This window comes from Neophocaena asiaeorientalis, unplaced genomic scaffold (assembly GCF_003031525.2).
Source record: "Neophocaena asiaeorientalis asiaeorientalis breed wild unplaced genomic scaffold, Neophocaena_asiaeorientalis_V1.1 scaffold119, whole genome shotgun sequence".
NCBI lineage: Eukaryota > Metazoa > Chordata > Mammalia > Artiodactyla > Phocoenidae > Neophocaena > Neophocaena asiaeorientalis.
The window spans coordinates 1205574-1231591 of NW_020175821.1; the positions used below are offsets into that span (position 1 = coordinate 1205574).

Here is a 26018-nt window from a genome sequence, read left to right on the forward strand (position 1 = left end):
TTATAGTCCTTTGCCAGCATTAGAGTTGCTATTAGGAGTTTGGTTGCTCTGCAGGTCTTTGTATTATTATTTCTATTCTATTTTTCTGAAGATCCAAATGCTGTAGTTGTAGAGACATGGACAAAAGGTTAACTATAAAGGTAAATAAAAACGATAGGTTCATCTATGGATAGTTTTTTAGTGTTTAGAATAAATTTTTAAACTTTTATATTCTGGCCATCTGTGAATAGAATTTAATAGCAGATTTATTAGTTTTTTTATGACAACTAGAACATGTAATTGTATATTTCTGTATTCTCACTATTCTACATGATGATAACAGTACTATTTATTATTATTATTATTTCAGTTTTTTTTAACTCAGTGACTTTGTAGTGATAGACCTAAGTTTTTCTAAAGAAAATGATTTTATTGATAAAACACTTTTAACATGTTTTCACAGCATAAGAGTTCAAAGGTGATAGGTTTGGCAATCAGCGTCAGTAAGTAGTTGCTCTGTCTCTACTATTCCATGTCATTAGAAAACGTAATTTTGAATTGTTTTCTATTTAGTGTATTGGGACATAGAATGTCATCTTTTAGGAAGAAGGTGACATCACAAAGATTTATCTTTTATTTATTTATTTATTTATTTTAGTTTTATTTATTTTTTGGCTGTGTTGGGTCTTTGTTGCTGCACATGGGCTTTCTCTAGTTGTGGTGAACGGGGGCTACTTACTCTTCGTTGTGGTGTGCGGGCTTCTCTTTGTGGTAGCTTCTCTTGTTGCCAGGCACGGGCTCTAGGCATGCAGGCTTCAGTAGTTGCAATGCGTGGGCTCAGTAGTTGTGGTTTACGGGCTCTAGAGTGCGGGCTCAGTAGTTGTGGCTCACAGGCTTAGTTGCTCTGCAGCATGTGGGATCTTCCCAGACCAGGGCTCAGACCGTGTCCCCTGCATTGGCAGGTGGATTCTTAACCACTATGCCATCAGGGAAGTCCTCCTTGATATCTTTAAGAATAGGATGCTTCAGGGCAGTCCTTTCTAAAGTTAGACTGATCCTTACAACTAGGTCTCTTCAAACCCTGTGACACTTTTAGTCTGTAGTAGCAATTTTGTTACTTAGGATCTGAAATACATGATTATACATAACATTTTTATTAGGCATTTGAACTTACCTGTATAGTTGGAATATATTTGCCTCTTTTGTTAGAAAATCAACATGAGTATAACCTAAGATACTAAAGTTAAGAGCATATAAAAAACTTTATCAAAACTAATAATACGCTAGCATTTTTAAAGAAAATTGGTCATAACAAATCAGAGTACACTTTCATTTCTGAGAACTGAAAAAATTCTTAGATCAAATTTGTGCCCAGAGATGTGAATTTTGGCACAGTTCATTGTATATTTTAACTTCACTTAAAGCTGTCCTTTCAGTAAGCAAATCTCTACTTTATAGTCCTTTTTAATAGCACTGTATCTGGTCCCCCTTGGTTGTTAATAGCAGTTTGGGTCAAACCCCTGCCCTTTCGGAATTTATATTACAGAGAGGAGAGACCAATGGTAAACATAAAAATACAGAGTATTGAGTAGTGAGAAATACAGAGAAAAACTAAATTGGCAGTTTTGGGCTAGAGACAGACCAGTGCATGAGGTTCTCTACAGATTGAGTTGGCAGGGAGCTCCTCTCTGAGACGGTGACATTTGGATAGAGACCTGAATGAAGTGAAGGACAAGCAGTGCTACTCTCTGAGAGAAGAGAATTCTAAGAACAGGCAATATCAAGAGCAAAGACCCTGAAGTAGGAGCACATCAGCATGTTGAAGGTGAAGCAAGAAGGCAGCAGGTTCAAGGCGCAGGAAGAAGGCAGTACGCTTGGAATGGAGCAAGCAAGGAACCAGATCCTAAAAGGGCTTATGAGCTAAGATTTGAAGTTAGAACTGTATTTTATGTGTGATGGAAAACCATTGGAATGTTTTGGATAGGGAAGTGATACGATCTGATTTACATTTTTAAAAGATCTTGCTGGCGGTTGTGTGATGAATGTATAGATAATAAAGAAGCACTGCTGTGGAAGCAGGAAGAACAGTCTATTGAAGTAGTCCAGGTGATGGATAGTGTAACTTGGATTAGGGTAGTAATGATGGAGATAGAAAGAAGTGATTAACTTGGAATACATTTAGAAGATGAAACCTGCAAGACTAGCTGATAGATTAGAACGTGGTGTGTGAAGGAATCAAATATATCAGTGGTGATACCTAGTTTTTGACTTGAGCAGCTAGAATGGTGATTTCATTTACTGACATTTACTTCCAGGTGATGGGTGTATGGGTGGTATCTTGTTCTTTGTACTTTAAAATTTTTCTTCCCTCCCAAAACTACATTTTTAGGCACCAGTGTTTCTATGACCTAGGAAGCTAATCTGGAGGAGTTTGACTTTTTCATACAGCCATTTATCCATGGAAAGACCCTACAAATTCAGCTTTTCAGTTTGACTTTGTGCCAATGGCTTTAATAATTTTTAAATATCATTTTTCAGTGAGAATACAGAAGCTCTTGCTCAACTTTTGACCCTGGCACGATGGATACAGACTGTTCTGGCCAGAATAACAGGTTATAATATGAAACATGCTAAAGGTTTGCTTAAAATTATTTTATATTTAGCTGTGTGAGATTTAAGTGTCAGAATCTTTATTTTTTTGAAAGTACTTATTGCTCTAAAATATGGTTTGTACATACAGATTTGTTAAATATTAGGAAATAGGTTTTTTTAGGCCAAGGCTAAGTTTGGCTTAAATCACTTTACTCAATTTAATAATTTTTCATACTATGAGGCAGTATGGACAGTAATTAATCTGGAGTCACAATGCTTGGATTTAAGTCTTAGATCTATCACTTACTATCTGTGTGATCTTGGACAAGTTACTTAACCTCTCTGTGCCTCAGCTTTCTTATTTGCAAAGTGGGAATGATAATAGTACCTATCTCATTGATTGAAGGATTGAGTTATCCTACATAAAGTAGAACAGTGCATGGTACATAGTAAATACTATATAAGTGTTAACTATTATTAATACTGTTAATATGTTGTAATTAATATTAATAACAACAAACATTTGGAAATTATTACCCCATTTATATATTCTTCACAGTTGAGAGATAAGACTACCTAAAGACTCAGAGAAGTAAACAATGGCAGGCAGATTGGGGTGGAAGTAAAAATCTGAGGAATGTTTAGTACAGGCAGTGAGTTTCCTGGGTTTTTTTTGTTCCTCCTTTATTTCCCAGTTTTGACCCCAGGGTAGCCTGAGTCACAGAACTATGCAGTGGACATGAACAGTAAAAAATCCAGGAGAGATGCCATCTTTCTGGCCAGAGGACTGGAAAAGAAGCCCCTCAGAGCTGGAGAGTGTAAAGGGAATTCTTTTTTTTTTTTCGCATCTTTATTGGAGTATAATTGCTTTACAATGGTGTGTTAGTTTCTGCTTTATAACAAAGTGAATCAGTTATACATACATATATATCCCCATATCTCTTCCCTCTTGCATCTCCCTCCCTCCCACCCTCCCTATCCCACCCCTCTAGGTGGTCACAAAGCACCGAGCTGATCTCCCTGTGCTATGCAGCTGCTTCCCACTAGCTATCAGTTTTACATTTGGTAGTGTATATATGTCCATGCCACTTGTTGTGTTTTTTTCCCTCTCTTTTGGCTCTCCCAAGGCCAGCTCCAGTCATGGAACTGCACTGCCATGGTGGCCACATAAATATCTAAAATCCCAAGAGAAAACCAGTCTTACTGGCCAAAAGATCTGGGAGAAATGGGACCACTATATTCCAAAAAATTCTGGGTGAATCCTCATTATTTTTTTCTTTGCCTCACAGCTTCACCGCAAGGTTAGCCCCAGTCAGCACAGGGGACTAAAACTGAGAGAAATTGGTCATTTTGACCAGAGGAACTGGGAAAAAGGGCCCCTTGGAGCTAGAGAGTATAGGGGGAATCCCAGAGAGGAGAGAGCTGTAGACGGGAATCTCCTACTTTTGAGACAAACACAAGTCCTGAGCTCAGCTCCAAGCTGCACGTGTGTGGAACAGACCCAAAGAAGCATAGCAACAGCTTTGAGACTGAAGCTGCATTAAACCACCAGTCAAGTTCCAGACTAAGCCCTGAGTAGTACATATACTGGCAGACCCAAACAGCATAGCAAAGGCTCTGAAAACTAACATTGGAACCACCACTTACAGGGAGTGAGACAGAACTTGTTGAACCTGATTTGGGTTGGGTTGATTGCCTACTAGAACAACAACAAAAAAGGTACATTTTTCCAGAGAATGTTAATGTGGACCAGTAATGTTCAAATATATTCACAATGTAATGTTCAAAGTATCCAAGACACAATCCAGAATTACTGAAGGTACAGAGAACCAGGAGAATCTGACCAACTCTCAAGGAAAAAAACAGTCAACCAACTGCCAATCCTGAGATGTTTTAGTGTTGAACTTTTCAGACAAAAAGTATAAAGCAGCTTTATAGTCATGAAACATGAAATAAAGGTGAACACTCGTGAAGTGAATGGAAAAATAGGAGTTCTCATCAGGAAAAAATAGAAACTATAAAAAAAGAACCAAATGGAGATAACAAAATTGAAAAAATACTATATGAATTAAAAAATTAACTGAATGGGGGCTTCCCTGGTGGCACAGTGGTTAAGAATCCGCCTGCCAATGCAGGGGACATGGGTTCGAGCCCTGGTCTGGGAAGATCCCACATGCTACAGAGCAGCTAAGCCCGTGCACCACAACTACTGAAGCCTGCGCACCTAGAGCCCATGAGCCACAGCTACTGAAGCCAGCACGCCACAACTACTGAGCCCATGTGCTGCAACTACTGAAGCCTGCGCACCTAGAGCCTGTGCTCCGCAACAAGAGAAGCCACCTTAATGAGAAGCCCTCGCACCAGAATGAAGAGTAACCCCCGCTCGCAACAACTAGAGAAAGCCCACGCACAGCAACGGAAGACCCAGCGCAGCCCCAAAATTAATTAATTAATTAATTAAATCTTTTAGAAAAAAAGAATACAGTTTTAACTGAATGGGCTCAGTAGTAGAATGGAGACGGTGAGATAAGAGTCAGTGAATTTGAAATTAGATCAGGGGAAATTACACAATGAAGAATGGACAGAAAAGTGATGCAGAAAAGTGATGCAGTATCCTTAGGGACATATGGAACATTTTTTTCTTCCCTTTAGCCCAACATTTGTGTCATTGAAGTCCTGAAAAGAAAAAGGATGGTACAGAAAAAATAGTGAAGAAATAATAGCTGGAAACTTTCCAAACTTAGAGAAAGACTTAAATTTATAGGTTTAAGAAGCTCAGTGAACTTCAAACTTAAAAACATACCTAGATAGGTCATACCCAAACTGCTGAAAACCACAGATGAAGAAAAGAATCTCAAGAGCCACCAGAAGAAAACAAGTCATTTCACATACGGGAATAACAATTCTAATTTGATAAGGAAATGGAGCCACAAAGAGGTTTAGTATTTACCCAAGGTCTTAGTAACAGTCACTGGCAGAGCTAGGATTCATACCCAGGCAGCTTGGCTCCAGATCCTTGTTCTTATTCACTAACGCATGCTGCCTTACTAATAGAATACTATGCATTTGTTAAAAATAGAAATATAGAGGGTCAGTTACTGATGTGGAAGACATTTATGATCTGTTAGTGAAAAAACAAGATACAGAACAGTACTAGAGATGTTGTCCTTTTTAAAAAAAATCTACACGTGTAACATTTATATGGAGAACAGAAGAATATCACCCTAATGCCATCTAGTTATCTAGGTGGAGAAATTGTGAATGATTATTTATTGCTTATTAACATTTTCTAAGTTTTCTAAAATGATCATATATAATTTACAAAAGCTAGAAAAGTGTGTGTCAGGCTAAACTCCTGTGATTTTTCTTTCTTTTTCCTTTTAATTTGTAAGGAGAAAAGCCAACAATTCCAGTCTTGTTTGATCAAGGAATGGGTGATTCCACTTTTGAGTTCCATTCTATTCTGAGTTTTGGAGTTCAGTCTTCGTAAGTATCTAAACAAGAGAAGTTTGTAAGTGGTTGTGAAAATAAGAGTGAAGAACAGTTCTTTCCTTCCTTCTTGCTTTATTTGTAAAATTGTTTTCTTTATCCCATTTTTATCTTGTTGCTTTCTCCCTAGAGTTTTATTTGTACTAATGAAATTAAGTGGTTTGAGATATTAGAGTAATATGTATTTAATATGTATTAGGGTGAACCATGCCTATAATTAACTGTTTTTGACCAACAAAAATACTATTTTTATATAGTCCAACCTACAAGAAGAACAGAATTTAAGAGACTTAAGTTAAAATCACATCTGACTTGCTCTGTGACTTCTGAAAAGTCTCAGGTCACTCCAGCCCTACCACAATTCATTTTCTTGTTTGTAAGATTGAGACAGTGGTCTTCTAACTTACCTCATAACGTTAATGGAAAGATATTTATGTGAAGGCACTTTGAAAAATATAATATATCCAAATCAGATATTACTAGTTAATGAATATTATCTGAGGTACATTTTTCTAGTTGTGATCCTTGTTTACATTATGCATCCCATTGCTACTGAAAATATTTGTTACTTGCAACAAATAGAAGTTCAGGAAACCAGAAATAATCATTGCTAGTACATATATTATTATATACACACACAGACATACACACACCCCTATCAGCGCAGAAGTACTTCTTGGTCCCTTATCCATACACTAAAACTTATGTCAGATCTGTTTCCTCTGAGTTGTTTGTTTTTTTGTGGTACGCGGGCCTCTCACCGTTGCGGCCTCTCCCGCTGCGGAGCACAGGCTCCGGACGCGCAAGCTCAGCCTCTCCGTGGCACGTGGGATCTTCCCGGACTGGGACACGAGCCCGCGTCCGCTGCATCGGCAGGCGGACTCTCAACCACTAGCGCCACCAGGGAAGCTCTCCTCTGAGTTTTAATCCTCTCTCCAATCTGTTCCTTAATTTGGACCTGGACCCTTTCTGCTGTGAACATTTACTGCATCTTTTATAAGAAGTTATCTGGGTCATTACCATTTTGTCAGAGACATTTTTCTACCTGTAGGAGTTACAGTTCTGCTTTTCCCATTTTTTCTTAAGGAATAAATCTTCTTCAGCTCTTGTATCTAATTTGACAAAGGGTAGTTTACTTTGTCAAAAGGAGTTAAATTCTTGCTTTGGTACTTAATTGGACTTCTCAATAGGTAGCCCCTTTTACTAGACCATTATATCAATATAAATTTTTCTTGTTTCATTTTTAGGATAAAATATTCTAATAGCATCAAGGAAATGGTCCTTCTCTTTGCCACAACAATTTATAGAATTGGATTGAAAGTGCCTCCTGATGAAACGGATCCTCGAATCCCCATGATGACCTGGAGCACATGTGCTTTCACTATCCAGGCAATTGGTAAAGCCTATAAAACTAGTTTGGAGCTTTATAGAAACAGAATTAACATTGATTGACCAAAATTCCTTTTTTTCCCTGATGGCCTGGAATACTTTGACTTGTTTAAGGCCTCTTAGTATATCAGTAGATTAGGTGACATGATGCCATTTAGCCTTAGAATATTTTGTATTAATCTCTTTTAACTACAAAAATGAGCATATAAACTAAAAATACTTGAAAGGGACAGCATGAAGCAAGCTATATTCGAAAGGTGGCAGAGTTACAACACTGGAAGATCAGAGAAAAACAAAGGAAGAAGAATCAACCCAGAAATGTCCAGTATTTTTATTTCTTTTACACTTTGAGATAAAAAGAAAGGTAAACTAAAGTCATCTAAAAAATTACCAGGAAAGAGAAAGGAAGACTGAGGTGGTCAGGAGAGACAGATTAGCAGCAAGAAACCTACCAAGTCTAAAGGGAAGCCCACTGTCAAATTCTCTGCCATGTTGAAAGCTTCTTAGAGAAGAGTGTAGCTATCAAATCAACATGTTGTGCACCAGCGGTCCCCAACCTTTTTGGCACCAGGGACCAGTTTCATGGAAGACAGTTCTTCTGCGGACTGGTGGCCTGGGCGTGGGAGAGTGGTTCAGGTGGTAATGCAGGCGATGGGGAGCAGCAGATGAAGCTTAGCTCACTCGCTGCTCACCTCCTTCTGTGCAGCCCGGTTCCTACCAGGCCCCTGACTGATATCGGTCCACAACCTGGGGGTTGGGGACCCCTGTTGTATACCTTAAACTTAAACAGTGTTATATATCTCATTAAAGACAGGGGTAGTGAAGCAGTGAAGAATTGCTTAGATTTTTAAATTAATGTATTTGCTCATGATAGTCACAAGATAGAGTACTACATGAAAAAGAGTTAAGAACTGTAATTCTTTCATGTCATCTTTATCCAAGCCAGTTTCAGACTCATTTTCCAGTTTTTCTGGTAGTTGTTTTTAATGGTTCTACCACATTTTCTTCATTTAAATATAGTTTTGTAATAAGGCACTATTTCATGATTTGAAGTAACTAACATGAAGCCACTTTTTTTAAAATAAATTTATTTATTTATATTTTATTTTTGGCTGCGTTGGGTCTTCGTTGCTGCACACAGGCCTTTCTCTAGTTGCAGAGAGAGGGTGCTACTCTTCGTTGCGGTGCACGGGCTTCTCATTGCAGTGGCTTCTCTTGTGGAGCACGGGCTCTAGGTGTGTGGGCTTCAGTAGTTGTGGCTCGTGGTCTCTAGAGCGCAGGCTCAGTAGTTGTGGCGCTCGGGCTTAGTTGCTCTGCAGCATGTAGGATCTACCAGGGCTCAAACCCATGTCCCCTGCACTGGCAGGCAGATTCTTAACTACTGCGCCACCAGGGAAGTCCAAAGCCACTTCTTTCACAGAGCCTTCCTGAACATCAGCATCAGTCTCTGTGAACGGATTTTAGAAGTTATTTCCAAACCTGTCAGACTTAAATTGTGGGTAAAAAATAAATACACAGGTTTATATTTACTGTGATTAAATAAAATGAGAAAAAGAAAAGATGAGGTTTAAATAGAATCTGAACAATATGATATGAAATGTAAAGCATTCTTTTGGAGTCATAATCTACTAAATATCTTCAGATTTCCAATGAAGGTACTTTTACACTTTACTATTTTGGGAACACAAGCATTAGGAATTGGAAATTTATATTTAGGCATTGAACATTTTAAAAAGTGACAGTTATAGAGTATATGAGAAATTCATTGGAGAATAGGACTGAGTCTTCATATGTGTTTCTGTAACATAGTAATTTGAATCTATTTGATTAATAGAGTGTTACATAGTTTTCACTCTAGGGCTTTTTCCATGCAGTGGATATAATGCTGTACTTTATTCCTAGTGCATAAACAGCTAACTTATCTCACTCCCTGTGGGTGTGGAGAGACATATACAGGATGTGTTGGCACAGTTATGAAAAATAGTTGAGGAATCAAAACAGAGGGTCTGACAAAGAGAATGGAAGAAGAGGACAAATATTGTCAATCGATCACTTTGTGAGTAAGATATCTTATGCCGCATAACAAGAGGGTGCCCTTCTGAGATAAAGGCACTAATCTCTGAAGAATTTAGTACTTCCTCGCTCAGATTATTTAACAAAACTTCTTCCCAAGCAATACCCAGGAAATAACAAAGTTTTGCTTAATGACTAATTCCAAAGTCCATAAAATGTCAGTTCAGGAATTGTTTCAAAACCAATAGGGTGGTTATATGATCCACACATCCTCCAAATTTTAAAAATGTATATATAAATCATGTGATACTCATTTTAATATAAAATTTACAAATATAAAATCAGTACTGAACTGAAAAGATATATTAATAGGTTTTATACTTGCTCAAGTGACTTTTGTAACACAATATATAATATTCAGTTAAACATCTGGTATCTAATGGTAAAAAAAACTACCAGCAAATTGAGGTTACATTTAGAATTAAACATGGTGATACTTGATTTAGTTCATACTGACCTTTTAACTATCGCATTTTGTGTTTAATGGTGTCTAGATTAGCCAAAATTTTGTCCATTTTTAGCCAGTTCTGTTTTTCTATTTTTTCTGCTTTCTTCAAAGCTAGAATAAGAAAAAATACATGATAAAAAAATGCAAAAAGAAAATAAGAAATAAGCCTTCCACTCTCACAGATGTGTTTGCTACCAAGGATCAGTGAAAATAAGAGTAATTTAGTAATAAATACCCTAGCCAACAAGGCAAAATATATTTCTGAACCCATGCTTTTTTGGTATTTTCAGTTTCATCTTTTTATCCTATAAATCTAATTGTTTTTTAATAGTACCTAAAAGAGCAATAACGTTACTTACGTCTGTCTTATGTATTATTTTTTAACAAAATAGGTTTTACTATATTAAAAAAATTACTTATTTAAAAATTTTTTGCAGAGAAGGACAAATACTGTATGTTTTTATTTATATGTGCTATCTAAAATATAAAACAAATGAACAAATATAGCAAACAGATTCACAGATACAAAGGACAAACTAGTGGTTACCAGAGGGGAGAGGGGTAGGGGTAGGGGCAAAATAGGTGAAGGAGATTAAGAGGTACAAACTACTAGGTACAAAATAAATGTTACAAGGAAGTAATACAAAGCACAGGAATATAGTCAGTATTTTATAATAACTTTGTATGGAGTATAATCTGTAAAAATATCAAATTACTATATACCTGAACTTAATATAATATTGTAAGTCAACTATACTTCAATTAAAGAAAAAAATTTTTTTGCATAGAAATTTTTTTTTTTTTAAAGGAGGATAAATGAACCAGAATGCTTTGTTTTTCCCAGGTATTCTTTTTTTTTTTTTTTTTTTTTTTACGTGTCCCCTACACTGGCAGGCGGACTCTCAACCACTGTGCCACCAGGGAAGCCCCCAGGTATTCTTTATTGATTGCTGCAGGGACTTTATTATTTGTAGTAGCAATTTGTGAATGATCTACATTTGCCTCTGTAGTATTCTCTCACTCAAAAGTTTGGAAATTTGGGGGACTTCCCTGGTGGTCCAGTTGTTAAGACTCCGTGCTCCCAATGCAGGGGGCCCGGGTTTGACCCGGTGCCACATGCCACAACTAAAAGAGCCCACATGTAGCAACGAAGATCCCGTGTGCCGCAACTAAGACTCGGCGCAGCAAAATAAATAAATAAATAAATATTTTAAAAAATTGGGTGGGGGGGAAATTTTGGCATAGACTTAAACATGAAATTTTGAAGGGGAAAAGTGCAAAGCATCTGGTCAAAAATAAGATTAGTTAAAGAACATCTGATAGACAGAAACCAAGTATACAATTGTAGCAGTATTCAGAATTTATCATTTTTGTTTTTCTTACTCTTTGAGAAAACCTCTTGGGAGATGAAAGAAAACCTTTGTTTGGAGCACTTCAAAATAGACAGGTATGTGTATTCCAGCAGGGTACGTGTAACTCATGGTATGCTTTTTTAGGGAGTCCACAGTAAATTTATCATTTAAAAAAATCTTTATTCACTCCTTTTTCTGTAAAAGTTAGCAGAATTCTGTTAAAAAAAAAAGCTCCTTCAGTCTCATAGGAGACTGAAAGGCCAACATTATACACTTTGGAGAGTTTTCTCAATCTTAGTGGTTAAATGTAATTCACAGAAAGATTTCTGATGATACTTGGTTACTTTTTATCCCCTTCTCTGTTTATTTCCAAATCAGAACCCTAGTGTCTCTTACATTTTTCCTTCTCACTAATTTTGTACCATCATGTAATATTAAGTATTAATGCTGGCTTAGCTCTAGATAAATCATCATACTGAATTCAAGAATAAAACTAAACCATGACTCCTTGATGGGCAGATCCTGACTCTGTATAACTATACTCCTGCCTCAGGCCCAAGCCTCATAACATTGGGGACCCTGAAAAACAGTACTTAAGAAATGTGCTCAGTAGCCCTGTGAAAACAAACTGGGTAACAGGATTCCCTAGACCACCTACTTCCTAGCCATTTCTCTCTTATTATCTGATAGCTGACACAGGGGACTTGGAGTCCACGATGTGCTTCCCTATAGTTCCCATCCTTCCATCTGGGAAGCAGAAGATCTGTTCCCTGAATTCAGTGATTTTCTGCCATCATTTTAGAATTTCTGTAAATACGTTTATTTGCACAGGCCTCAATAGAATAATTTAGGCCAGATATTTAAGAGAATGACTCTGGGGAAAATGAGTACTTAAATGAGAATTGAGATGATTATATCTTTAATACCTCTTTGTCATGGGAAGATCTATTAAAAAAATTCGGTGAAGTCATAAAACTTTTTAGAAGTATTAAAAATATTGTAACTAAATTTGCAAGAATGTAAAGTATATAGTAAGTCTGCACTAATTCTTGCAGACTGGGATTGGTTTTTACATTGAATGACTTAGGTCTTTTATCTTCCCTTATCTTTTTATCTTCCCCTCTCTTCCAATCTAGCATAATGGTCTAAAAGCATTAATGCAGTTTGCCATTGCACAAAGGATTACCTGTTCTCAGGTCCTGATACAGAAACATCTGATTCGTCTTCTATCAGGTAGAGTCTTCTCTGAATTATTATTATTATGTTATTTATGTGTCTTTTCCCATTGCATTTCTGGCAGTGTATTTTATTAGGAAACAACACACTGCACTAATTTTGGATACTCATTACCACAGCCTTACAAAAGAAAAAACAAAAAGAAAACAAAACACATGGCTGCCCCTTTAATACCTGCAATCTTATTTTTAAAGCCAAGTGTTTTCAAATGTTGTCAACGTGTATCGGTTATACCCACCTAGGGGCCTTTTTGAACCAACATCCACAATCACTAACATCTTGTATCTCAGTCTGGTTCGAAAAGGGAGCAGTGATGTGGCTAGAACATTTAAAAATATGTTTAGTTTTGCTGGTGTGTATCAAAGTCATATAAAAATAATAGAAGTGCTAAGTGTGGTAATCTCAGACTGTAGGTCCGTGCATGCCCTTTTCTTTGAGAGACAGGCTATAACAGCTGAGTTGGGGTTTTTTTTAGATTCTAACAAGCTAGAAATTAAGCCCATATGGTACTCAATATAAAAACAAAAAGAGAGATTAGAGGTTATACAGTAGTAGAATGATTTGGCTTTCATTTTGGTTGTCTGCATTTCCATTTAGGTATTTGTACTACAGGAGCTCCTTTGCGTCTAAATAGGTCAGGCTTAAAAAAGACTGTTTTTATAAGTCTTTTTATTCGTAAGTTCAATATGTCACAGGTAAAGAGGTTTAAGCTTGCACTTCCTAGGTATGTTTCTACCAAATAAGAGAGTCATTCAGTCTTTTTAAGCTTTAAAGCCAGGCATAGTGTTTTTCTAGCTGATCTAACAGGCTTTTTCCCCCAAAATTGACCAGTTACTTTACCTTGAAAGTCTGTTGAAACAGGTCACCTTCCTCCTTGTTGATTCCCACAAGCTTCTTAGGGAGCTCTTCCTGGGCAGCTTTCTGTCACTCTAATGACATGGGGGTTCCATGGCTCCACAAATCTGCCACCTAAATTTCATTAGAACTTTTACCCTGCCAAGTTTTATATCTTCAAGTTTATTTCCAGCTATCTCCTGAATTAATCTCATGCTAATAGGAATCTAATATTAATGCTGTTCCCTAGCTACACACTTAAATTTTTTCTGTTTTTTCATTTACTTTTTCTCTTATTGGTCAGTTGCACAGGCCCAGAATTTTGCGTGTGTTAAACATGCTTCTTATTCTTAGGACCTCTTCCTGTTGTTAACAGTTTATCCTATTTGCACAGTAATATTTTGGTCTTGTTTTTTAATTTTTTGGCATCTCTTTTCATTTCAGTTATAATTTGGATACCTTGTTTTACCAGCACTTCCAAATAGTCTCCCTGCTTTTACATTCATCACACGTTATGGGATTTATACTGTTTAAAACACGTCAAAATAAGCACCAAACAAAGAGACTATTTAACATCATCACAGATAGCAGAAACTGAAATAATAGTGCATAATCTCTAATTGGCAGTAACTAATAGAATTGATGTGCTTTTGCTCTGTAATGTAGCTTTGTGCCTTTATGTAAAAGTTTGGTATGTGAAAATTTATTAGCAGGAACATCTTTATTTGCAAGGTGTTAGGGCTATAAACTCTGTATAGAGGCAGAAGATACGGTCCCTGCCATTTGTAAGGCTTATGATTGAATTAAAGAAGCAGAACCTCTGTGAAAACTCACATTATAATGTAGCCAAATGCCAGATATATGGTAAGAATACATGCTTCAAGAATTGAGACAGGAAGGGATCACTGTGGGGCTCTGCTGTTTTTTTCCTCTAACAGGGTCCATAAAGATAAGCTGAGAGGAACAGAGACAGCATTCTAAGCCCAGGGCACAATTTAAACAGATTGAGGAGGTAGGAAAGCATGTGATATGTTCAAGTTAGGCAAGTTTGATAGGAGTAGTGGCACCTGTAGATACATAGAGAAGCATGAAGTTGTTTTGATAAAAATAGAGGATCTTAAATGTCCCAATGAGAAGTTTGAACTTTATTCTTCAAGTTATTGGGAATTCTTGAAACATTTTGAGCAATAATATTCTAAAGTTAATTTGATATTGTATAGGTTGGATTGGAAAAAGGAAAAATTAAAGGTAACATGCATCTGCATGTAGTAGCATAAATTAGGGAGGGGATTGTGATGGGTGGAGGCAAGATTTTGAATTAAAATGAGTAACTAGATTATTGAGAGAAATAGGGAAGTCCAGAAAGTCCACAATAGAGAGCTGTTTTGTGTGAAAGGTGATGAATAATGTTGTAACATGTTGATTCTGCAGTAGCAACAGGACATACAATGCTCACTGCCATGTATGTGCCAGGCATTGTACAAGGATCTTTTTATATAATCATGTCTTTGAACTGCCATTCTTCAAGGAAATTATCATTTTCCTGATTTACAGATGAAGAAACTGAGGCACAGAGAAGTTATTTGACTTGACCGAGGTCATAAAAAGAGGCAGAACTAATATTTGAATCCAAGCCTGACCATAAAACCTATGCTCTTCCTGCTATATCACATAAGTTTTGCTGAGATATTTAATTTAGCATAAATGGAAGATTTATTTATTTATTTATAGCTATTTAGCTATTAACATAGCAAGTTAATGGCAGAGCCCTGTTATCACTTTGTTTTTTAAAGCCAATATTAATAGCGTTTATCGATTACTGTATGCCAAGCTCAGGATAAGTACTTTTAATGCACATGTTAACGAACCTCTCAACAATCTTGTATACACTGTAGACTTAGAGAAGTCAAGTACCTTGCTTATGACAAATAGTCGCAGGAAGTACTGCATCCCATTTCTGTCTGACTCCAAAGCCCATGCTCTTAACTTTTATGGTTTTGTTTAGAACCTTGGATTTGGGGTTGAGAAATTCATCTAGTCTGAATTTTTTTTTTTTTTGCGGTACGTGGGCCTCTCACTGTTGTGGCCTCTCTCGTTGCGGAGCACAGGCTCCGGACGCGCAGGCTTAGCGGCCATGGCTCACAGGCCCAGCCGCTTCGCAGCATGTGGGATCTTCCCGGACCAGGGCACAAACCCGTGTCCCCTGCATTGGCAGGTGGACTCTCAACCACTGCGCCACCAGGGAAGCCCCTAGTCTGAATTTTAAACAAATAATAGTTTTATTGAAATAAATTAATTCCCTCATTTTTATATATACAAAACCCTTACTGTTGTTTTGAATTCTTGATTTCACTTCCTTGTCACTCTTTCTCTGACTTCCAAATTTAGAGACTGATCAAATCAGAAAGACAAAGTTTTTGAGCTGTCTGCATTTCCTTCCATTCATCAGCCCATATAAACCATTATCTAATTTTAATTCAGGAGGATCATCTCCATACTCCTTTCATTTACAGTGCTTTTCATGCTCTCCCTGCTCCAAACCCCAAATTGTTCACGTATTTTATGTATCACAGAACATTTAGAAATGCGTAGTTAGGGGGGAAAAAGTGGTAGGGAACATTGTACAAAAGGAATTCTTTTTCATTCAGCAAATACTTATCAAACAGTTTCTTACTTCAGTCATCCTAGTTTATTTACCCTTTGCCCCGTGTCTTATATTTCAACCATTAAATTGCATCCAGGGCTTTTTAGAGCCTTTTCTCAGTTTAGTTTATCTTTAATTATGGTTCCTATATCTTAAAGGTGTGATATACCAGTTTATCAGTTTCTGTATTATAACCCTGTTAAATTTTTGTTTTAGATCTTGCATTATATTTAACTACATTGCTTATGACTGACTGAATTACATTAAGGTTTTTTTGTTTTTTAGTTGTTCTTCCTAACCTAAAATCAGAAGCTACACCTTGCCTTCTATCTGTAGATCTATTTCATGTTTTGGTAAGTGTTCAGTAAATTTTTTTTTTTAGTCACTCAAGCTTAGAATTTCGTGTGTTTTCCTCATTGAAATTTATGCTCTTTGTTCAAGATTATAAATTATCAGTGTTCAAAGTTTAGTCTCTTTTGTCCATTCCCTTTACAAATAGATACAGATTTGACTGAGACCATGAAAATCACTTTAAAAATGAAACCACATTTACCCTTTAGTTTGTAATAGGTCTTATTCTAGTTGATTATATTTAGTTAGTGTCTATACAAGCAAACTTTTTCTAATAATGTATTTTCCCCCTTCCTCTTTTCCTCATCTTGTTTACATTCTAAGCAGTGAATGATGGGGTGAGCTGTCTTAAAATCATTAATTATTCGTGATAGGGACCAGGCCATGGGTGCATCCAGGCTTCCCCCAAAACACCTATGGTTAGGTGGCAACTGTTTTGTGAGTTTCTTGCACAGCTTTTCCATCCCTGTGAAGATTCCATTCCTTCAAAGCGAGTTCTCTAGAAAGAGCCATGGTGAAGTTGGGAGCATGGAGTTTGTGGATGCAAGGTTAGCCAGTATCCTCTACCCAGTGGTTGTCTCCCTATCTTTTGGAATCTCTTGGGGGAACCTTGAAAAGAATGCTGGTAAATGGGCCCGACCACCTGAGATTATGATTTGATTGGACTGGGGTGGGGCCTGTGTATCAGTGTTATTTTAAGAGCTCCCCAAGTGATTGTAATGTTGAATCTTTTGAAACCGCAGGGTTGAGACCACTACCTAGAACTAGAATAAGTAGACCCAGCAAAGGGTTAAATCTGTTTGGTGATGACATTTGTCCTCTATTTGTGGTATATTATATTATAAAATATCTTGTTGAATAAATAGGAAAAATATGGTGGTTATTAAAAAAAAACACAAACGTGCAGGATCTGGTGTTCTTTACATTTAGTTATGAGATTAACTTGTGTTGGTCTTTGTTGTTACCCATGTTGATGTCCATTTTCTCTCATAGGTGGGTACTGTGTTAGCATTCCCATCCTTGTATTGGGATGATGCTGTTGATCTGCAGCCTTCATCAATTAGTTCTTCCTATAACCACCTTTATCTCTTCCATTTGATCACCATGGCACACATGCTTCAGATACTTCTAACCACAGACACAGGTAAAGCTCCCATCAGTTGTTAACTGTAAATAATATTTGCCCATGATTTATTGGCAAAATAAATTATGCTTGTGATTAATCATTTTATATATTTCTAAGTTCTGTATTATGTCTCTTATTGAATGACTGTTCATTTGTTTCTTTACGGATGCTGTTTAAACGGAAAGGTTAGAAGAACTGTGACAGGAATAATTAGGTCAACCACTTGATTCTCTAACTTGCAGCTGCTCTCTAGGTATACAGGGAGACCATTTGGATCTGCTTTTCCCTTTCTTTTTTTTTTTTCAAATTCCCCAATCTCAAGGTTGAGGATTAGTCTCTCCAGTGTTTGTTCCTACCTAAATTCTTTCAGCCTTTCGATAAGCCTGTCTATGAAACATTCTTGATTCCTCCAGCTAGAATGATAGTACTTTGTTCATTTTATAGCAGTTATCACATAGTGTCTTATTTTATAGTTATATCTTACTGTTGTTCCACTCCTTTCCCTGCTTCTCCTTTCTCCCTGCTCCTTCTTGCCTACTGTTTCTTTAATAGGGAACATTCAAATTTCAAAATGTTCCCTCATAAGCTTCAGGTGTCTAGCAACTTTTGTTATACCCAGTAAGAACTCAATAAATATTTTTTGGATGAATGTTCATTTGAGGATACATGAGTAATATCATGGAATTGTGGTATAGTTGTCCTTATAGACTCTGCTCTTAATAGAAAGCAAAGTTGGGTTTTGAGTATCAGTGATCAATAAAGGCTACTGAAAGTTCAAATAATTTAGAGGACAGATAATTAAAGTGACCTTAGAACAGTATCTAGCAAAATTACATATGCATTTACCTTTTGACCCACCAATCCCACTTCTAGGAATCTACCCCAAAGCTCTACTGGCAAAAGTATGAAAGGATATAAGCACAGATTATTCATTGTGGCATTATTTGGAATAGCAAAAAACTGGGAGATTGGTTGAATGACCTATGGTATATCCATATAATGGAATGCTGTGCAGCTATAAAACAGAATGAACAAGATCTATTGAAGAAGTGATCTCCAGGATATATTATTAAGTGAAAAAAGTAGGGTACAGAACACTAGTTTTAGTATATACCTTTGTGTGAGGTATTTTATGTGTATTCATGTGTATACATTCTTACATATATTCATACTTGCTTATTTTTTTAATAAATGAAACAACAGAAGTATAAACCGAAAACTGATTAAAAAGAGTTGCCTCTAGGACAAAGTAAAGAGTACAATACTTTGAGCAAAGACTCTTGTGAATGTCTTTTTAATGTGGTTGATTTTAGAACCCTAATTATACTTAACTAAAAAAAAAATCTAAATGGTGAAAATAATTTTTTGACAATTGAAAACAACAAATGAACCTAACATGTGTATCAAGAAAATAATTGCTTAAGTGACTTTTAAAAACAGTATTTCAACTGTACTTCCCTAGTAGGATATATTCTGATAATGGAAGAACTACAAAAAAAATCTTAAATTGAACTCAGTTAGTGGTATCAGTAGTACTAATATTGTTATTTTGAAATTATTTTAGGCGGTTTTTAAACCAAATAAGTGATTGTGTTAATGTCATTGGGAACCAAATTTTCAGTATAAGAAGGAAGACACACAAGAATAAATTCAGAAAAGTTAAGTAAAAACCAAATAATCTCCCAGTCACAATCCCTGCAAGTTATTTTTTGGGTGTCAACAGACTGATTGTAAGTTTATATGGAGAGGCAGAAGACTCAGAATAGCCAACTCAGTATTGAAGGAGAAGAACAAAGTCAGAGGACTGATACTACTTGACTTTAAGATTTACTGTAAAGCTACAGGAATCAAGACAGTGTGGTACTGGTGAAAGAACAGACCAATGAATCAATGGAACAAAACAGAGAGCCCCCAGATAGACCCACATAAATATAGTCAATTGATCTTTGATGAAGGAGCAAAGACGAATGGAGGAAAGATAATCTTTTCAACAAATGGTGCTGGAACAACTGGATATCCACATGCAAGACACAGACATAGATCTTACACCTTTCCCAAAAATTAACTAAAAATGGATTATAGACCTAAATGTAAAAATACAAAACTATAAAACTCCTAGAAGATAACATAGAAGAAAACCTAGGTTACCTTGGGTATGCAATGACTTTTTAGGTACAACACCAAAGGTACAATCCATGAAAGAAATAATTGGTAAGTTGGACTTCATTACAATTCAAAACTTCTGTTCTGCAAAAGATTATTATCAGGAGAGTGAGAAGATAAGCCACAAACTGGTTGAATGGATTTGCAAAAGATGCATCTGATAAAGAACTGTTATCCAAAATATACAAAGAACTCCTCTAAGATTCAACAGTAAGAAAACAAACAATCTCATTAAAAATGGACAAAAGACCTGAACAGACACCTTGCCAAAGAAGATATCCAGATGGCAAATAAGCATATGAAAAGATGTTTACAATTAGGTGTCATTAGAGAATTATAAATTAAAACAACAACGAGATACCAGTATACATCTATCAGAATGGGCAAAATCCAGAACACTGACAGCACTAAGTACTGGCAAGGATGTAGAGCAACAGGAGCTCTCATTGCTGGTAGGAATGAAGCCCATGCCACTTTGAAATACAGTTCAGCAGTTTCTTAACCAAACTAAACATGCTGCTACCATGCAGTCCAGCAGTCACACTCCTTGGCATCTACCCAAATGAACTGAAAACCCATGTCCACACTAAACCTGCACACAGATGTTTATAGCAGCTTTATTCATAACTGCTAAAACTTGGTAGCAACCCATATGTCCTTGTGACTGGATAAATAAACTGTGGTACATCCAAGCAATGGAGTATTCTTCAGTGCTAAAAAGAAATGAGCTCTGAAGCAATGAAAAGACATGGAGGAAGCTTAAATACATATAACTAAGTGAAAAAAGCAAATTTGAAAATGCAACATGCTGTATGATTCTATGACATTCTGGAAAATGCAAAACTATGAGATAGTAAAATGACCAGTGGTGATTGGCAAGGGTTAGGGGAGAGAGAGGTGAATAGGCAGAGCACAGAGAGTTTTTAGGGTTTAATGAAACTACTCTGTGGGATACTATACTAATGGATACATCTTATACATTTGTCAAAACCCATAGAATGGGGCTTCCCTGGTGGCGCAGTGGTTGAGAGTCCCCCTGCCGATGCAGGGGACACGGGTTCGTGCCCTGGTCCGGGAAGATCCCACATGCTGCGGAGAGGCTGGGCCTGTAAGCCATGGCCGCTGAGCCTGTGCGTCCGGAGCCTGTGCTCCGAAACGGGAGAGGCCACAACAGTGAGAGGCCCGCGTACTGCAAAAAAAAAAAAAAAACCTGTAGAATGTACAACAGCAAGAATTATCTCTAATGTAAACTATGGACTTTGGGTGATAATGATGTGTCAATATAGGTTGTAACAAATGTGCCAGTCCTGGTGAATGGTACTGATAGTGGGAGAGATCGTAGGTGTTTGGGAACAGTGGGTATATGGGATATCTGTGCTTTTCTCTCAGTTTTGCTGTGAACCTAAAGCTGCTTTAAAAAATAAAGTTTATTAATGTAAAAAGATCTTTGTCAAAATTCATTAAATGGTGCATTTAATATTTGTGCATTTTATTGTATGTAAAATTTACCTCATACTGAAAAAAAGTCATATACAAATATTGAACTCTTACATTTAAATTGGAAATATCAGTATGAGTTCATGATATATTTTCCTTTAAAAAAAAAAAAAAGTGTATTTTCTAAAGAGACCTTAATTGAAAAAGGAAAAGAACTGGCAATATTCAAGGTAAGGGACTCAGGGTAATTTTAACTGTGGCCTTTCAGATGAATTAATGGATAAACAAAATATTTTTAAAACAAGAGAGTACTACTCAAATGTGCTGTACCCATCCCTCGCAGCAGACTGAAGATAGGCATTTTTATCCCCATTTTAATACAATAAAACTAAAGTTCAGAGAACTTCAATGGCTTACACAGAATTTTAACTTAAGTGGGAGAGGTGGCAGTTGCTGGAAAGGTTTAGGATGGTCCTACTAAAGGTTAAGGATAGATTATGGAGGAAAATAACCCCACAAGATTCTTTTTATGTGTCTCTTTGCTTGAGCAAGAAGGCAGAACAGCAACCTACTTTCCTTTCTAGGGGTTGAATTTCTACCTGCTAGACAGGACAGCTAGGAACCCAGAGCAGGTAGATGACCACTAATTTATTTACCTGGTCATGTTATAATGAGGTAAACATTTATTAAACATCATGTTTAGCAAGGCTGTGATTCTGCCCTATTTGTTTCTGTAGCTAACATACTGTTAAAGTTTATGTAACAGTTTTAATATTCAGGATCAACAATTTAGACTGAGAACAAGGGAAAGAACCTCAGTTGAGTTGACATTGCTTATTTTCCTGGAACCATGAAATTGAGGTTTAATTGATAAATTGAATAGTGAATTCATAGATTTATCTTTCAGAATTTCTTTTTCAGGTCTCCCCCTTGCACAAATTCAAGAAGAGAGTGAAGAGGCTCGTTCTGCATCTTCTTTCTTGGCAGAAGTTTCTCAGTATACAAGTGGGTGAGTAACAGTCCATTAGTCCAGTCTATTTCAGTATTGTTTTTATAATTCCACATCTTTGTTCAGTTGTTTGGCAGTATAACTTTTTTTTTTTTTTTATGGTATGCGGGCCTCTCACTGCTGTGGTCTCTCCCGTTGCGGAGCACAGGCTCCGGACGCGCAGGCTCAGTGGCCATGGCTCACGGGCCTAGCCGCTCTGCGGCATGTGGGATCTTCCCGGACCAGGGCACGAACCCGTGTCCCCTGCATCGGCAGGCGGACTCTCAACCACTGCGCTACCAGGGAAGCCCGGCAGTATAACTTTTGAACCATTTTAATTCCAGTTTTTAAAAATCAGTTAAAAGGCTTTTGGAATAACAAAAAGTAAAACCTACCCATTCATTTGTTTCTGAGTCTAAAACAAGTTTTGACACATCTTTACTCTTGTAAACTGTTATGGGAACATAGGCAAAAGATGATAGAATTTTAACAATATGCAGCAGTTAGAATTTAAGTAAATGTAAAAAGTTGAAAATAGTTTGCCCTTTTAAAGCAATTCATACAGTTAATACACTTAACTACCTAGAGGTTTTTTAAGGCAGCTGTGAGTAATATGTGAAATATATTGTCAATGCAGAGGTTAAAACCAAAAGTACAACAGAGTGCTCTGCAGCGCTTCATCTGCTGCCAAGTTCTGCTCTTTGTTTTCATCTTCTTCACCAGTCAACCTTTTTCTTTTAGTTTAAGTACTGAATATGTGTGCGTGTGTATTTATTTTTATGTTAATAGACTTTTTAGAGCTGTTTTAGGTTTACAGAAAGGTTGAATAGAAAGTACAAAGAGGGGCTTCCCTGGTGGCGCAGTGGTTGAGAGTCCGCCTGCCGATGCAGGGGACGCGGGTTCGTGCCCCGGTCCGGGAAGATCCCACATGCCGCAGAGTGGCTGGGCCTGTGAGCCGTGGCCGCTGAGCCTGCGTGTCCATCCCATTTCCTCCCTCCCCCCACCAATTTCTCCATTATTAATGTCTTGTATTTGTGTGGTACATTTGTTAAATTGTTGAACCAGTATTGATACATTGTTATTAACTACAGTCCATAGTTTACATTAAGGTTCACTCTTTATGTTGTAAAATTATAGTATTATATAGATTAGTTTCACTGCCCTGCAAATCACCAATTTTAATACAGAAATCAAGAAAGTATTAACTTTTTTTTTTTTTTTTTAGCTAACTTGGCTGATTTGGTTAGTTATTGCTAAATACATTTGCTCCACATTTCATTACAAGGGTTAGGAGAAAGAAAAAAGTAGTTCTTTGCCTTAAACATCTACCTGGTAAAAAATGCAAGATTTGTGGTTTTCTTTAGCTAGTTAAATATTTTGTTTTAAATATTTAAAAATTAAATGGATAAAAAATTATTTAATGCTTAGCTATGTTTTTGAAAGGGGATGTGTTTACAGTCTAGATTTTAGTCTGATCTGTATTCTGTTCTCTTCTGGAATTATTGCCTCTTAGCTGCATTGGGTGTGGTATTCCTGGCTGGTATTTATGGGTCTCGTTGAAGAATGGCATCATCCCTTATCTTCGCTGTGCTGCATTGTTTTTCCACTATTTACTTGGAGTAACTCCACCTGAAGAACTGTTTACCAGTAAGTAGGAAAATGAAATCACAGAGTAGTAAATAAAAGACTTTTTTTGTTACCTTCAACCTCAGGAATACAAGGTGAGAGCAGGCAAAACCACTTCATTCCTCACCTCTTTCATCAGTGTTCATTCCAAACATGTGTGCGCCCCTGCCCTGGTGTAGGTAAAAGGTGAGGCCAGAAACCAGATTAGCCTCACAGTCTGCAAAACCTATTCATGGCTCCTATCTATGTACAGTTTTTGTACTTGATCTTACAAAATGCCTGCACGCAGAGTATAATGGTTAAGGTATACAAAAAATTAGAAAGATTGATTGCTTTTAAGGGAAGAGAACTGTTTGGCTAAGTAGGAGGAAATTTTTATTATATACTCTGTTTCTTGAATTTTGAACATATGACTGTATCTATTATGAAAGAGTTAAAATGCTGCTGGGAAAGGGCTGTTGTGATAAACCAAGGCTATGTGTATTTGAGTAACAGAATCATTTCCTTTCTCCTTTACTTGCGTTAAATCTACATCAAGGTGAGAAGGTTTCCTTGTGGCTTTGTATGGGTAAAAATCAGAAGGTTTGTATGATTTTGGAAGAGTCATCAAATTTGCTCAGAGATTCTTTCTTTTGTCCTTTTCTCAGGTCAGCCTTAAGAAGGTTCTATATCTTGAACTCAGTTCAGTAGGGTTTGTTAGATGTAGGTTTGTTCTGATTCTGTATAAATATGATGCTACTTTCCAAGTGGTTGTCAGTACAGATCTGTTGTTTTCATTTTTTAAAAAATCATATATTATCTAGTCAGTGCTGTAGTATGGCAATGGATAAGATAAAGTCCTTTCTTTTATTGAGAGGAGATGAAATATAAACAAACAGATAAATATATATAGTATAATGTGAAATGGTAATAAGTGCTGCAAAGAAAAATAAAGCAGGTCATGGGAGTAGAGAATGCTGGGGTAGAGTCATGGAAGCCTTGTTTGTGAGGAGATATTGAGCAAAGGGACATTGAAAAAGGAGATAGGGTTGAACTGGGCGGGTGATTGAAGGAAGAGTATTCCTAAGCAGAAGGAACAATAACTGCAAAGGCTTTGCTTGACATAGTCAAGGAAGAGTAGAGATGAGTGGCCGAAGCCTGTTGAACAGGGGGAGGGTGGTAGGAGATGAGGTCCAGATCAGGTAGGGCCTTTATGCCACAATAAGGACTTTTGTATTTTTGTAGTGGTTTGCTGTTGGAGAAGTCTGATCAGGAGAATGACTCAATCAGATTTAAACGGATCACTGTAAAATAAATTAATTAATTAAAAAAGAAAAGGATCACTGTGTCTTGTCACCCACAGTTTCATAGAGTACAAAGTATACTCTGTGTAGACAGAGTATAGAAATGAGCATAAACAATGTAGAAACTCTACTGTTGACCAGGTAAGAATAATGTACTTATTAAACGTATTTTTATTTCCTTGCAGATCCTGCAGAAGGAGAGTACAGTGCACTCTGTAGCTATTTATCTTTACCCACAAATTTGTTCCTGCTTTTCCAGAAATATTGGGATACTGTAAGGCCCCTCCTGCAGAGGTACTGTGGGGTTAAAATATCATTATTGAGTTATTATACAGTTTGAAAATGTTAAATTAAAAATATTTGCTAAGCTCTTAGATTGATTAGCATCGTTTGAAGGGGTGACAAAAATATACAAGATTCCTAATTCACACACATAAGGAGTTGGGGATAAGACCAGCAGCAATGGGCAGCTGGAATTTCTGCTTCTTCCACCATGACTACCATTCATGGTTCTTATTTTCCCTACAGCTGCTATCTCATCCCAGTTTTAAATGGGGTGGGGTGTGGGTGGAGTGAGGGTAGGTCCTGTTGTAAGCAGCAGTACAGTCACAGTTAAACATCGGAGGAACCCAAAGTGGGGCTACAATAGTAGCATATCTCATATGGTAGCACATATCTCAGCAGGGTGACTGAGGAGGAAATAAAGGTCATTTGGTAGATCAGAGATGTATCTAGTTAAATTTCCTGTGGAAAAGTGTGTCTTTTTTTAATTAAAAATTTCTTCCTACCCCATTACTTACTGGCCCTTCTGATCACTCTCTACCCTCCAAACCTCCAATCTCCTTACCCTATCTTTGCTGCCACCATTTTCCATCTTTTTTTTTTTTGAGATATAATTGACATATACCATCATTTTAATAATCAGTTCTCATCGTGTTACTCTTACTTTATTTCCCCCATTAAAGATTCTGGCATCCAATTCCAATACTTGTTGCAGGGGGGCGGGTT

At 36.9% G+C, this 26018-nt stretch overlaps 1 protein-coding gene across 4 annotated transcripts in view; it reads left to right on the plus strand.

Annotated features, from left to right (window-relative positions):
* Positions 1-26018, plus strand: part of UBR1 (ubiquitin protein ligase E3 component n-recognin 1) — a 159061-nt gene that overhangs the window by 115691 nt on the left and 17352 nt on the right. For all 4 annotated transcript variants that reach the window (XM_024732407.1, XM_024732408.1, XM_024732409.1 and 1 more), the window contains 10 exons: positions 2518-2615; positions 5964-6057; positions 7308-7456; positions 11362-11417; positions 12459-12555; positions 16322-16389; positions 17381-17531; positions 22035-22122; positions 23615-23748; positions 25196-25304. In XM_024732407.1, coding sequence (XP_024588175.1) covers positions 2518-2615; positions 5964-6057; positions 7308-7456; positions 11362-11417; positions 12459-12555; positions 16322-16389; positions 17381-17531; positions 22035-22122; positions 23615-23748; positions 25196-25304 — 1044 coding nt within the window. The remainder of the gene's footprint in view (positions 1-2517; positions 2616-5963; positions 6058-7307; positions 7457-11361; positions 11418-12458; positions 12556-16321; positions 16390-17380; positions 17532-22034; positions 22123-23614; positions 23749-25195; positions 25305-26018) is intronic.